Source organism: Patiria miniata, unplaced genomic scaffold (assembly GCF_015706575.1).
Source record: "Patiria miniata isolate m_02_andy unplaced genomic scaffold, ASM1570657v1 HiC_scaffold_7, whole genome shotgun sequence".
NCBI lineage: Eukaryota > Metazoa > Echinodermata > Asteroidea > Valvatida > Asterinidae > Patiria > Patiria miniata.
Window position 1 is genome coordinate 9,239,528 of NW_024037074.1, and position 14,359 is coordinate 9,253,886.

General features: G+C 37.0%; 2 protein-coding genes across 2 annotated transcripts; one reads left to right on the forward strand and one right to left on the reverse strand.

Moving 5' to 3' along the window:
* Window positions 1–175: 175 nt before the first annotated feature.
* Window positions 176–2,193, reverse strand: LOC119745775 (UBX domain-containing protein 10-like). Its single transcript, XM_038222377.1, has 2 exons — window positions 2,050–2,193; window positions 176–1,359 (listed from the first exon to the last, which is right to left on the reverse strand). The coding sequence occupies exons 1-2, from the start codon at window positions 2,177–2,179 to the stop codon at window positions 590–592; spliced, it is 900 nt and encodes a 299-aa protein (XP_038078305.1). The 5' UTR covers window positions 2,180–2,193; the 3' UTR covers window positions 176–589.
* A 1-nt stretch (window position 2,194) lies between these two features.
* LOC119745774 (elongator complex protein 5-like) lies at window positions 2,195–10,372 on the forward strand. The gene is made up of 8 exons (XM_038222376.1): window positions 2,195–2,434; window positions 3,241–3,301; window positions 3,536–3,667; window positions 4,583–4,776; window positions 5,362–5,555; window positions 7,206–7,295; window positions 7,487–7,587; window positions 8,700–10,372. The coding sequence occupies exons 1-8, from the start codon at window positions 2,371–2,373 to the stop codon at window positions 8,812–8,814; spliced, it is 951 nt and encodes a 316-aa protein (XP_038078304.1). The 5' UTR covers window positions 2,195–2,370; the 3' UTR covers window positions 8,815–10,372.
* Window positions 10,373–14,359: the final 3,987 nt, after the last annotated feature.

Consider the following 14,359-nt stretch of genomic DNA (forward strand, 5'->3'; position numbering starts at 1 on the left):
TGAGTAGGCCCCATCACATACCTCGGGTAACTTCTCTGTACAATTCTAAAACTTTGACAAAAAAAGTTGATAAAAATATACCTTTGATTAAAAGCATCATTAAATCATGTGAACATCTTCACTTTTTTTCAAGTCACACAGAAAATCCACATCTAATTAAACTTGACAATTTAACATCCCAGACTAATGGACATTTGAAAGGAAAATAATTATGTTTTAGTGTCCAAAACTTTGATTTTGCATACTGAAGATGAGGGAGTTATTTTGTTAAGAACTTCAGAAACCTTGAACAGCAAGTTGTTAATTTCAAAATCAATGCTTGGTTCGGATTGAAAGTTCTCATTTACTTATTAAATGTAAAATCACATTTCTGACATCACAGCTTACTTTAATAGGTATTCTTGCTTTATTCAAGGTGCTCAAACACTGTGACCTCAATGCGCGGCAATTTGATGGACACATTTTGGCTTTTAATAAATGAAGTCTCTGCACCGTTCCATTACAGGACTTGCAGTCTTTTAGTTGTTCTTATTTGCTTAGATTTGATTGGACGATTATGGACGGAAGCTTCATATAAAATAATTTTTTTTTACTCATCTTTTTCTTCCAATAACAACAACGTCCTATGACCTAAACCCGCTTTATTTATTGTCACAGTTAAATCATCAATCATTTTTTTAGGGACATCACTTGTGAAGACATTACAGTCCGAAAAGACACGCTGGGATGTGTGTTCAGCAAATGAGACAATATCAGCGATGGAATCACTAGGACGAAAGTATCTTTGAAGTCTTTCCCCCTCTGGCAACTTAACAGCAATCAAGACTCTGTCTTCTCCTTCTTGGGGTTCATCGTTGATGGTAAGGGATTTCTGAGAGTGTCTTCTTCTAGCAAACTGTTGGCTTCGCATCTCTCTTCGTGATATCTTTCTTGTATTTGATGGCTCGGATGACATGGATAGTGAACGCTTTGTCCGTGTCTGTGAAGTCATTGTCTCATCAGAAGTAACTCCTTCATTTTCGTGAAATCTAGTTGGGTGTGGCATTCCTGAATCAGAACTGGGACTATGTGTCACTCGTTCTCTTTCATTCAATCCTAGATTCAGAATACCAGAGGTTAATTCAGTCTCTTTCCCTGATTGTCCGATGCCTGGCAAGGGTGAATAGGCTGAAAGTGCAGATCCTGGTCTTGTGGTTGTAGAAGGTGAAGCAGCGTGAGAATGTCTGTGATCTCCTGTTCGTCCCTGGAAGACATTCTTAGACTGAGAGGAAGTCCTCGTTGGAGTTTGAGGTGGGCTAGGTAGATGTCGGCCAACTGAGGCATTCTTCTGGGTATTCTTCTGCATAGCTTGACTTGGACCTGTAAATAGTAAATTGAAATTGGTTCATGGTGCATTAGTAGATTAAAGTGTGAATGCCTAGAAATATCCAGCAAATGTCCAAATGACATGTCATGTGTTCTTTATAATTAGTAATTAATGTTAAGCTAATTTTATCAGATTTGAACATGCTGAAGCCTTTGCTCAGCTCAGTGAGCCACCAATAATTATAGTGAAGCAAACATTTATGTCTCGCTCTCGTTTGCTGAAGGCCTTAAAAAAAACAAACATTTTTTTCACTTTTGGCATCAAATGAAAAAATAGTTCATTTTGTATTTTTGATATGTCGACCAACTGACTTAGTTTCGCTGCATTTTTCATTATTTTCCTATTTTTTTTGTTAGAATTCAGAACAATCATTTATGATCCTACAAATCACCTCTAGTGAATAGTGATACTATCAATCATGGAGCTATAAAAAGGATAGCCCCATGATATATGTATTAATGTGTCATACAGTAATAATTCAAGCATGATATAGCAAGGAACAGAGGGACAATGCGCTCGACCCGTTGTTTATTGTACTGACACTGACAGACACGACAAGAGCGTAAACACAGTTCTTTTTTCAGATGGCCACAGTTAAAGTTTTCGACGTCGCGATAAATTAATCAGGAACAAAACGGCCAAGTCTTGGATAGCCATGATGAAATGCCAACTGACAAAATTACCTAGATATTCCCTCGCAACGTGCCTTGAAACTACGCTATCTGGTACGACATTGGTGTGTGTTATTTTCGTTTTCAAATGAGACTTCGGACCCCGTTTCCATTCGTAATCAACGGGTCCAGCGTCGGCCATTTTGAAGCTATTTCTAGTTGACAAGGCTACTGCTCATGCGTACATTTATCTCGGGTCAAAGTTGAACCAATCCGGCAAATTTTCAAATGAAGAAAGCACATGTGCGATTCGTGATTCGTGTTTTGAAAGTGCATTTTCTTAGCTAAATATTTTGAATATCTGCTACAAAAGGTGTAAGTTGTGTCTGAGGGATGGCATCGCTTCTGCAGCAAATTGTAAATGGAAATGAAAGCAGTTCTTTGATTGTTATTCAAGGTAATTTCCCAGCTTAAGTTTTAAACAAAAATGATGTTAAAATCAAATTCAAAGCTAGAGTGGAGCGTTATTACCAGTGTCATGCCTGTCAACGCTCCACTCAGCTGCTCAGTAGAGCTAATTGGGTAATTCAAAGCCGTTGTCATGTTTGTCACATCATGCACAAAGGCCTGTGCACTGTTTTTTTTTGTTTTGATTATTGTTAATTTAATGAAATATATTCAATGAACGCAGTGGCTATTTAGCCGGATCCAGCTTTCTTTTAGTTTTACTTTTAGTGCCGACATTGTCGTTGTGTGACTTTGTATTTACGAGCAATGACGAGATGGCATGGATGGGAATCAATCACTCAGACGGAATAAATGTTGCAACCTAGCTGACGCCAATTTTTTTCTTCATTATCATCTCAACATCAATGAAGGTCATCACTGCAAAAAATGATGATGGGACATGCATAGAACCATAGTTCTAGGGGTAGGACTGAGAAACATTTCCAATTTTGTTCGGAAATACTTAGAAAAAATTCTTGACTCTTCTATAGACGCTGTACACAATCGCGGAAGTGGCGTCAGGTTGCAACATTTTTTCCTAATGTTGGAGTCAATTTAATGAAAGAAGAATTGTATTCTTTATTGTTTGGACCAAAAAAAAATCATGGATCTGTCACTCATGAAGCACACGCACTATCCATATCAAGGTAGGCCAACTCGTATACGCGTCAAAGAGGGCTAAATATGCAGCCACATGTAAATATCCACTCTCTTCACTGAATTCTTCATGTTCTTGCCGTGTCTATTTTTTTTCAGATTCTGTTGATGTCAGTGGGAGACCACTGCTTCGATGTCTAACAAATCAGCTGTCCAGTCGGTAAATAATTATAACTTAAGCCTATTTTTTTAAAGGATAGTTGTTTCGATGTTTATATCCTACTTAGTTATAAATGTTCTTTTCAATTAACATCATTTTGTTCAAAGCGCGTTTTGTAGCCCAATTGGGCTGTTCCAGGATGCAGTGTCCCTTTAATATTAGTATAAATTTAATGTACATTTTTGTTTGTAATATTAAGTAAAATTGTAGTAAATTTGTATTCCTTTTTTACAGGGTTGATCAGGTGCATGTGTTTCTCTTTGATTGCTCACCCACGGTCTTCTTGTCGGGATTTGACCCAGCAGTCAGGTCAAAGGTCATATGTCATGACGGCTGGTCAGATCCTCTAGAGTGGAATGGGATCAGGTAAAATGGCATGTGCGGTAATGAGGTCGCTCTCTAAGAGGCTTCATGCGCAAACAAGAAAGGGTGCTGGTCTTATAACAGACAGGGACCTTGAGTGCTGAAAAACATGCAAAACAAAATCAGGCCAACTTTAACTCTTAAGCTGACAAAATTCTTCAAAATGTTCATGAGGCAAAGACAAGGTCTTCAGTATTTCACCAGCCAAATTTAAGATCTCAATTCAATTTTTTAATGAGACTTTCAACATTTGGCACCTGAGAGTGATGCCAAGTGATTTCAATTTGAAGCCTAAGACTAGGCTAGACTGGTACATGTCCAACTTTTTGAAAAGATTGACCCTTCAGAAGTCTGGTGGCATGACTATAGCAAATGTGTAGAAATAGACTGAGAGTAGGTACCAGATGTTTCTTTTGAAACAGTTGATTGATGCAGTTACTAAAAGGGTGTTGGACTGGTTGTTTCATGTTATGTGCCAGTCTATTTTCGTGTATTGCATGTTTTCAACACCTTAAGTTTGGGACACTCGTACACAGTATTGAGAGTCCCAAATTTTTGGACCAACAATCTTACCCAACACTAGCTCCCTTTCTTTCCGTTGAGGTGGTTTTGTGCACAGAGCCCATAGCAAACTTAGAGTATAGCTTATAAATAAGCTTAAGCATTAGGAGAAGAGTGCTTTATTGATGTTTGGAGGAGTAAATACAAGGTAATGTAATTTAAAACAAATGCCATAGGGTTAACTTTTATGTGGTAGATTTGTATTACTTGCAATTTATAGTTTACAATATTGGAAGAATTGTTTTGTGTGCACATTCAATTAATTCACAAGAACATTTGTAATTGAGAATTTGAAAATGGGAACTTGCTTTTAAGTATTAATCTCCTTCACATTCATTTTTTTTTCATTCCATCCAGTTTGCCAGACGATCACAATATCATCCACTACAGTGCTCTGAATGACTTCAGGTCCCACATTGAGAGTCACATGACCAAAGGGGTCCAATCAATAGCAGTCGTTATTGATTCGTTATCTCCAGTTATTATTAACAAGTCTGTGACGTTGGTATGCAAGGCGTTACATCAACTAACGCAGTCAACAGATTGGGAAGGTATGTGGGCCGAATGGATTCTGATTGCCAGAACAGAGTGACCAAATACACCAATGTAGATCATGAATATCTATGAGGGTTCCAGTTTGCGTCTGCCCCCACCCCCACCCCGTCCCGCCCCACTCCCACCCCCCGAACTGTAGTACATGTACTGTAATAAGTCAACTGATTCCAGAACCACACATGTACATGAATGGAATGTCTTTTCCCTACTATTTAATATCATTATGATATTCATTCTTGCCTTTGTTTACACAGCAGAACTTTCCATTATGATTGTAATGGTCATGTGTCCAGCGTTGGAGTGCACTGTTGGAAAGTGATTGACTTTTTACATCATTTATTGGTTTATTGCCTCAGTTTTATGTCTTGATGGGTACCTTTGATTTGTATGGACAAATCTGAGGAATGCAAACAGTTGTACATGAAGGCCCACTTCATTAGGGAAAGCATTGTGCTAGCCATTGTTCAGATAATCCATCACGGAGCAGCTGCTTTGTAAATTCGTGTGCATAATGGTTTCTCCATTGATGGGGGCTAGATTGTCTATATAAACATATCTCAGATATATTTTTCTTTTTTCAGGTCCAGATATTTCAGAGATTATATGTCTGCTTCATCAAGACGTGCACGACGTCTCTGCAACGAGTGCTGTCTGTCATATAGCAACCACAGTACTCTACCTAGAACCCTACCGATCCATTGCACCCATACAAGAAGAACCAATGGCATTGTGTGAATTAGTTCATCGTAGGAAGTCCGGCAAGGTTATACGCATGGTAGGCTGTCCAACGTTTAGTCCGTCTCACAACAAATGTAAACAGAATGTACGTATTTGTATGTTTGGTGGACAAAATGTTGCTGTACTTTACTTTGGCTGCCAATGCAATCTACATTGGGTAGTCAGCTTGGCCTGGGTTCATTTCCTGCCTGGGCCAATATGTGGATTGGGTTTTCAGTCCCTACCTGATTCTGTGGGGTTTTCCTCAGAATCTAAATATTCCTCCCACATCTAAAACTGTAATTTCTTCACATGGTCTTCTCTTGGGCCCCATGGGAGACCAGTGGATTCCACTGAATGGGCTACCCAGTTAAAATACAAAATAAATATTTAATAAACAAATGAATAAATAAATAAATATAGAAATGAGAGATGCCCAATAAGGCCGTGTCCAGAACAGGCTTCCAGAGCTATGGTTACGTCTAATGTCAGTTTGTTCCGACATAGTTGTAATGGATGAGGATCTAGACATGAAATTCCGAAACAGTATAACTTGGACAAAATATATATACACTGTAGAGGTTATTAACAGTTTTTATTAGTGTCTGTCATCAGAGTTGTAATGACTCGAGTCAATGACTCGACTCGAGTCCGACTCGAGTCACATTTTTTGGCGACTCGACTCGACTCGAGTCCCGACGGGTAAATGACTCGACTCGACTCGAGTCACTGCGAGCAAATGACTCGACTCGACTCGAGTCCCTCATCAGAATGACTCGACTCGACTCGAGGAAGGCTAATAAGACTCGAGTCCCAAAATAAAAGCAAAACTTACTTGCGAAAAATATTTGCAATGACTTACGCTGCGCCGTTCGCGTTGCCAGTTTTTGTTCACGTCATGTTAATGTTCGCGAATAATGTACGTTTATATACAGCGGCAGTCTGTTTCCTTCCTCCATAATGAAACAACAAACATACACCGTGTCGCGGACTCCCACCTTGTGGTTCTATAGCATGTAATGCTAAACCCGGAACCAGACTTAAAACGCATTTCTCAATCCGTGGTTTCATCATTGGTTTCGGGCGATTTTGAAGTTCTTGGTGGAACGCTGGCTAAATTCATGTCCCGATTTCACACAAAAAAATGGATACGGACGGGCCCACCTTTAAATAATCAGAAACAGTTTTGTATGATGCAATTAGGTTTTAACGTTGTCAGCGATCAGCGAACAACAAAATCTAGACCCGAAGCCAAACCAGTTATAAGACCGAAGTTTCACATCTTCTTATCTGTGACGTGAGCTAACTATGGAAACTGTTGGTTGGGTACCATACAGCATACTTTATGTCTTTGGATTTCCGTAATAGACTGGTGCCTTGTATTCTTTCTCTCTTGTGTTTGTTGCTTTTTATTGTAATTAAGTGTTCAAATATTTGTGACTCGAATTGACTCGAGCTAAATACTTGACTCGACTCGACTCGACCACACTCTGTGACTCGACTCGACTCGACTCGACCTTGTTGACCTAATGACTCGACTCGACTCGAGTCACTTCTTTAAAATGACTCGACTCGACTCGAGTCACTTCTTTAAAATGACTCGACTCGACTCGAGTCACAAAAATCAGTGACTCGTTACAACTCTGTCTGTCATTGACACTTTTGAGATAAACATTGTAAGAATTCAATGATTTGTTTTGTTTTGCAGAGAGAGGGACTGAGTGTAGACCACGATTACAGGTTATTTGTCTTTCCTGATAAAACAACAGCAAATGTTGAAGTGGAGGTTGAAGCACAGGTATGTGGTTCATAGGGTACATTGTATTCAACTCATTGGTTGTACACATTAAATTGTCCCTTACATTTTGACAAATTTTAAAATCTATGCCTCTTCCTTCAAAATCTGTTTGCATCAGGTATAAATATGATTTCTTTTAAACTTTATTTTATCTAAATTATTAAATTGTGTGGTTTTCTTCTTTTGCGCAGCCGGATCCCACAGCTAATCTTACATTCAACTTGACTCTGAAAGAGTCTGAGAGAAGAGCCAAAGATAACGTAGTCTTGCCCTACACCAAAGTCCAGCAAAGGTAAGAATGATTAGCTGTTGGGAACGAAGTTCAGAGAAGTGCAATTACCTGGACACGCACCTACCGCTTTAATGAGAAAACATTGATCAGAGTTAAGATAGAACTGGTACCAAATACCATGTAATATTATTATGCCTGAAGTTGTTAAATGGTTTGGAAGAAATCAATCATTGAAGGTGTTTTTAAAAAGTGTGTCTGCGGGCACACTTTTTTTATGTGTGTTAGCAATGGGATCCTGTTACAAGACCCAAAATGTTATACATTTATGTTTTCTCTGTTGCTTTAAAATATGTAGTATTTTTAAACTTAAACAGGTGTTCTGCTATGTGTCCTGCTTTAGATTTCGAGTCATTTTGTTGCTTCAAACGAAAAATGCACAAAAAGCAAAAGATTCTCTGTACCTTGAAGTGATGCTAATTGAGCCTGTTGAGACGTTGGTGGCAGCAAACACAGTGGTCCTTTTCAATTGTCTTGTCAGCCTCGACTCCAGGGGCGCGTGCTCGTTCCTTACACTAAAGTAACCCCTGGCTGTTATGATGACGTAAATGACGCTGAATGGCTATTCATGCGTGCTTTGCACGTAACGTCACGTACAAATATTCAAAACTGCGCGATACCTGTACGTTATGGATTATGGTAGCCTCGTTTTTCGCTAAAAAAACCTGTATCTGCGGTTGTAAAGGGACGAAAGGGGTACGTATCTTTAATACAAATCTTTGCTAAAATACGCAATGTCAAAACTTTATGTTTGAAAGCATTGATTCTTCAATAACACAACTTTCAACATTTTAAAGATGGCGTCGGCGCGTAAAACAGATAAACTGCAGCCCTAATTGTAATGTACCGTATTTTGGCACATTTAAATTACACAATTCCAGGGTTTACGATCTCGCAAGGCATGATGGGAAACAACATGGCGCAGCAAGATCGTACCCACGGGGCACGAGGTTGCTGTCATGTTTAAGCCAAAGCGTGCATGCTCAATATGACACAAACAATGGAAAAAGGACCGGTATATTTGCTGCCACCACCGTCTCAACACTGTTCCATTGGATGCATGGAGGGGGCATAACTAGACGTGAAATCCTAACTCTTTATTGTTGTTTTCTCAGACATGGACATCCCATTAAGATCGGCAGCTCCGAGCATTCAGGAAAGATCTTCTATGAGCCAGATGAGGCTGATGATTATGATGAAGAGGATCCTGACGATGATCTAGACATCTGACGAGAAGCAAGAGATGTTACCCATTAATTTGGGCTCCGTGCATGAGCAGTAGAGGGCGCTTTTGAGGACTTCTAAGAGCCCAGTGGATGAGGCACACTGCATGCAAGTACTGGTTGCACGCATGTAAGCTTTATTCACGAGTCGGCCATATTAAATTGAAAGGGAGATAAAATTTCATGGTGCTGCTAAGCACATGTTTTACCCTATTGAGCCTCCGTTTATTTCACGGAGACCGTACGCAGTCAGCACAGCAAAAGGACTGCTTAACCTTACAGGAAAAAGTTGCTTAACTTAGTGACGTAACAATAGAAATCTCCATGCGTGCGCGACCGTTAACACATCCAGGCTGTGAAAAAGTGCTTAACGTTACCACAACTTTTCCGCTAACTGTTAAGCAGTGCCATGAAATTGGGCCCTGGATTTCAGCAGTTTGTCATTAGTCAGTCAACTGAAACTTAAGTGCCAGAATATTAAGAAAAGTTTGTATAACTTAGAATGTTATTTTAAGTTTACGTTTAGTTTTGGCATATCCCTCGTCTTGCCAAAACATTTTTTATTATTCAATGAATCCTGTGTCACACAAACTGTTTGTGTTTTTTTTTAAGTACCATTGTATTTCATCTGTATGAAGCCTTCCTGGTACATTAATTAATAATTTTTTTTGTTTTTTTGTAAATATTGTAAACACTTTGTAACTACTTTTGTGATAAACTAGTTGTAGATAAGGTCTCCAATTTGCAACACCTAAAAGTTTAAGATGGCATTACCTTGACACAAGACTGTAGAAATACTATCCATTCTTAGATGATGCAAAGATGCATCCAGTAGTTTAAACCAACTTTGTTTTTCGTAAATGAAATTTAATACACTATTAATAAACTATTATTCAAGTGTAGCTTTAGCATGTTGCTAGATTTGGTAGCAATTTTTGCAAATTTGATGAAGGCAAAGTTTGTTTGATACACCACAAGTGTTTTGGGGTGGGTTTTTTTTTGGGGGGGGGGCAGGGTTACATCTACATGTAGCAAAGGTTTTAAATATGCTAACTTCTGTCTTTCTATTCACGGAAAAAAAGGAGTTTTTATAAAGGGAAAAAGGTTGAAATTCACTTAATGTACCAAGTCTCTCATTGAATGAAGTCACCCTCATATATTTTACTGATTGGGTATGATGTCACAAAACAATGTATTCAATTTATAATCGCATAAAACTTTGTATCTCTTCAGACAAATTCATTTTCCAAACATGGTAAAATTTGGACATACAATGTAATTAGCAAATGTAGTATACATGTGTGTAAGCTCCAAAAATTCATCGAATCAGGCGCTTGTTTGATTTTTACAACTGGAATTGTTTCAACTGTAAATTGCCATAATTTGAAGCAGTGTAAAATATGTTAAACTTCATAGAGCAAGGAAACGAGTGCAGTTTCTTCATTCTAAAAGCATTGTTCTGACAAAATTGAATGTAAAACAAATCATAAATCTTTATATTTGCCCAAATCTCTCAAATAATCACTTAAGGAGTATTAAAATATGTTATCATGCCTCTTAAAGAGTTTCTGAGTTGTTTCCAGAAAAGTAAAATTTTGACCAAATTTTGATAAAAATACAAGGCTAACCCCTTGCAATTTTTTCAATTTTGGCAAAAAAAAATGAAATTGCTTCAAAAGTGCTAGGAAGATGCCCAAGGGGCCCTTAGAACACATTCCGAAATGTTCCCTTACCAGATGTGCCATTCATAAGAAATATGGCGCCCACAAAATGACAAAATTGAATTTACAAAAAAAAATTATAAAATCTTTATATTTGCCCAAATCTCTGAAATTATCACTTCAGGAGTATTAAAATATGTTTATCATACCTCCTAGAGAGTTTCTGAGTTGTTTCCAGAAAAGTCAATTTTTGACCAAATTTTGATAAAAATACAAGGCTAACCCCTTGCAATTTTTTTCAATTTTGGCCAAAAAATGAAATTGATTGAAAAGTGCTAGGAAGATGCCTGACGGCCCTTCAAACACATTTCAAAACATTCCCTTGCCAGATGTGTCATTCAAAAGAAATATGGCATCCACAAAATAACAAAATTGAATGAACAAAGGTACTTTCCCAAATCCTTTATATTTGCCTAAATCTCTGAAATTATCACTTATGGAGTATTAAAATAATATGTTTATCATGCCTCCTAAAGAGTTTCGGAGTTGTTTCCAGAAAAGTCAATTTTTGACCAAATTTTGATAAAAATACAAGGCTAACCCCTTGCAATTTTTTTCAATTTTGGCCCAAAAATGAAATTGATTGAAAAGTGCTAGGAAGATGCCTGACGGCCCTTCAAACACATTTCAAAACGTTCCCTTGCCAGATGTGTCATTCAAAAGAAATATGGCGTCCACAAAATAACAAAATTGAATGAAAAAAGGTACTTTCCCAAATCCTTTATATTTGCCCAAATCTCTGAAATTATCACTTATGGAGTATTAAAATATGTTTATCATGCCTCCTAAAGAGTTTCGGAGTTGTTTCCAAAAAAGTCAATTTTTGACCAAATTTTGATAAAAATGCAAGGCTAACCCCTTGCAATTTTTTTCAATTTTGGCCAAAAATTGAAATTGCTTCAAAAGTGCTAGGAAGATGCCCGAGGGCCCTTAGAACACATTCCAAAACGTTCCCTTGCCGGATGTGCTATTCATAAGATATATGGCGCCCACAAAATTTAATGAAAAAAGGTACTTTTGGTCAATTTTTGACCAAATTTTTATAAAAATACAAGGCTAACCCCTTGCAATTTTTTTCAATTTTGGCCAAAAAATGAAATTGCTTGAAAAGTGCTAGAAAGATGCCTGAGGGCCTTAAGAACTCATTCCGAAACGGTTTCTTGCCAGATGTGCCATTGAAAAGAAATATTGCGTGCACAAATTGACAGATTATAATTTAAAAAAAATCATAAAATCTTTATATTTGCCCAAATCTCTGAAATAATCACTTCAGGAGTATTAAAATGTGTTTATCATGCCTCCTAAAGAGTTTCGGAGTTGTTTCCAAAAAAGTCAATTTTTGACCAAATTTTGATAAAAATGCAAGGCTTACCCCTTGCAATTTTTTTCAATTTTGGCCAAAAAAAGAAATTGCTTCAAAAGTGCTAGGAAGATGCCCGAGGGCCCTTAGAACACATTCCAAAACGTTCCCTTGCCGGATGTGCTATTCATAAGATATATGGCGCCCACAAAATTTAATGAAAAAAGGTACTTTTGGTCAATTTTTGACCAAATTTTTATAAAAATACAAGGCTAACCCCTTGCAATTTTTTTCAATTTTGGCCAAAAAATGAAATTGCTTGAAAAGTGCTAGAAAGATGCCTGAGGGCCTTAAGAACTCATTCCGAAACGGTTTCTTGCCAGATGTGCCATTGAAAAGAAATATTGCGTGCACAAATTGACAGATTAGAATTTAAAAAGAAAATCATAAAATCTTTATATTTGCCCAAATCTCTGAAATAATCACTTCAGGAGTATTAAAGTGTGTTTATCATGCCTCCTAAAGAGTTTCTGAGTTGTTTCCAGAAAAGTCAATTTTTGACCAAATTTTGATAAAAATACAAGGCTTACCCCTTGCAATTTTTTTTCAATTTTGGCAAAAAAATGAAATTGCTTGAAAAGTGCCAGGAAGATGCCTGACTGCCCTTAGAAAACACATTTCAAAATGCTCCCTTGCCAGATGTGTCATTCAAAAGAAATATGGTGCCCACAAAATGATAAAATTGAAAAGAAAACAAGGTAGGCCTACTTTTCCCCATAAATCCTTTATATTTGCCCAAATCTCTGAAATTTTCACTGAAGGGTATTAAAATATGTTTATCATGCCTCCTAAAGAGTTTCGAAGTTGTTTCCAGAAAAGTCAATTTTGACCAAATTTTGATAAAAATACAAGGCTAACCCCTTGCAATTTTTTTCAATTTTGGCCAAAAAATGAAATTGATTGAAAAGTGCTAGGAAGATGCCGGACGGCCCTTCAAACACATTTCAAAAGTTCCCTTGCCAGATGTGTCATTCAAAAGAAATATGGCATCCACAAAATTACAAAATTGAATGAAAAAAGGTACTTTCCCCTATAAATCTTTTGTATTTGCCCAAATCTCTGAAATTATCACTTATGGAGTATTAAAATATGTTTTTCATGCCTCCTAAAGAGTTTCGGAGTTGTTTCCAAAAAAGTCATTTTTTGACAAAATTTTGATAATAATGCAAGGCTAACCCCTTGCAATTTTTTTCAATTTTGGCCAAAAAATGAAATTGATTGAAAAGTGCTAGAAAGATGCCTGACGGACCTTAAAACACATTTCAAAACGTTCCCTTGCCAGATGTGTCATTCAAAAGAAATATGGCGTCCACAAAATGACAAAATTGAATAAAAAAAGGTACTTTCCCAAATCCTTTATATTTGCCCAAAATCTCTGAAATTATCACTTATGGAGTATTAAAATATGTTTATCATGCCTCCTAAAGAGTTTCGGCGTTGTTTCCAGAAAAGTAAATTTTTGACCAAATTTTGATAAAAATACAAGGCTTACCCCTTGCAATTTTTTTCAATTTTGGCCAAAAAATGACATTGTTTGGAAAGTGCTAGGAAGATGCCTGACGGCCCTTAAAACACATTTCAAAACGTTCCCTTGCCAGATGTGTCATTCAAAAGAAATATAGCGCCCACAAAATGATAAAATCGAAAAGAAAACAAGGTACTTTTCCCCCATAAATCCTTCATATTAGCCCAAATATCTGAAATTATCACTTAAGGGTATTAAAATATGTTTATCATGCCTCCTAAAGAGTTTCCAAGTTGTTTCCAAGTAGGTCAATTTTTGACCAAATTTTGATAAAAATACAAGGCTTACCCCTTGCAATTTTTTTTCAATTTTGGCCAAAAAATGAAATTGTTTGACGATTCCTAGGAAGATTCCTGACGGCCCTTAAAACATATTCCGAAAAGTTCCCTTGCCAAATGTGCCATTCATAAGAAATATGGCACCCACAAAATAACAAAATTGAATGAAAAAAGGGTACTTTCCAAATCCTTTATCCTATATTTGCCCAAATCTCTGAAATAATCGCTTAAGTAGTATTAAAATATGTTTATCATGCCTCCTAAAGAGTTTAAAGTTGTTTCCAGAAAAGTCAATTTTTGACCAAATTTTGATAAAAATACAAGGCTTACCCCTTGCATTTTTTTCAATTTCGGCCAAAAAATGAAATTGATGGAAAAGTGCTAGGAAGATGCCTGACGGCCCTTCAAACACATTTCAAAACGTTCCCTTGCCAGATGTGTCATTCAAAAAGAAAAAAAGGCGTCCACAAAATAACAAAATTGAATGAAAAAAAGGTACTTTCAATAATCCTTCATATTTGCCCAAATCTCTGAAATTATCACTTAAGGAGTATTAAAATATGTTTATCATGCCTCCTAAAGGGTTGCTGAGTTGTTTCCAGAAAAGTCAATCTTTGAGCAAATTTTGATAAAAATACAAGGCTTACCCCTTGCAATTTTTTTTCAAT

Excerpts from the sequence above, each read along its gene's own strand:
- LOC119745774 (XM_038222376.1), top strand. The coding sequence starts at position 2,371 with ATGGCATCGCTTCTGCAGCAAATTGTAAATGGAAATGAAAGCAGTTCT. Across the intron at positions 2,435-3,240 it reads TTCTTTGATTGTTATTCAAG|ATTCTGTTGATGTCAGTGGG; the intron begins GTAATTTCCCAG and ends ATTTTTTTTCAG. Across the intron at positions 3,668-4,582 it reads CTAGAGTGGAATGGGATCAG|TTTGCCAGACGATCACAATA; the intron begins GTAAAATGGCAT and ends CATTCCATCCAG.
- LOC119745775 (XM_038222377.1), bottom strand. The coding sequence starts at position 2,179 with ATGGCCGACGCTGGACCCGTTGATTACGAATGGAAACGGGGTCCGAAG. Across the intron at positions 1,360-2,049 it reads CGTTGCGAGGGAATATCTAG|GTCCAAGTCAAGCTATGCAG; the intron begins GTAATTTTGTCA and ends TACTATTTACAG.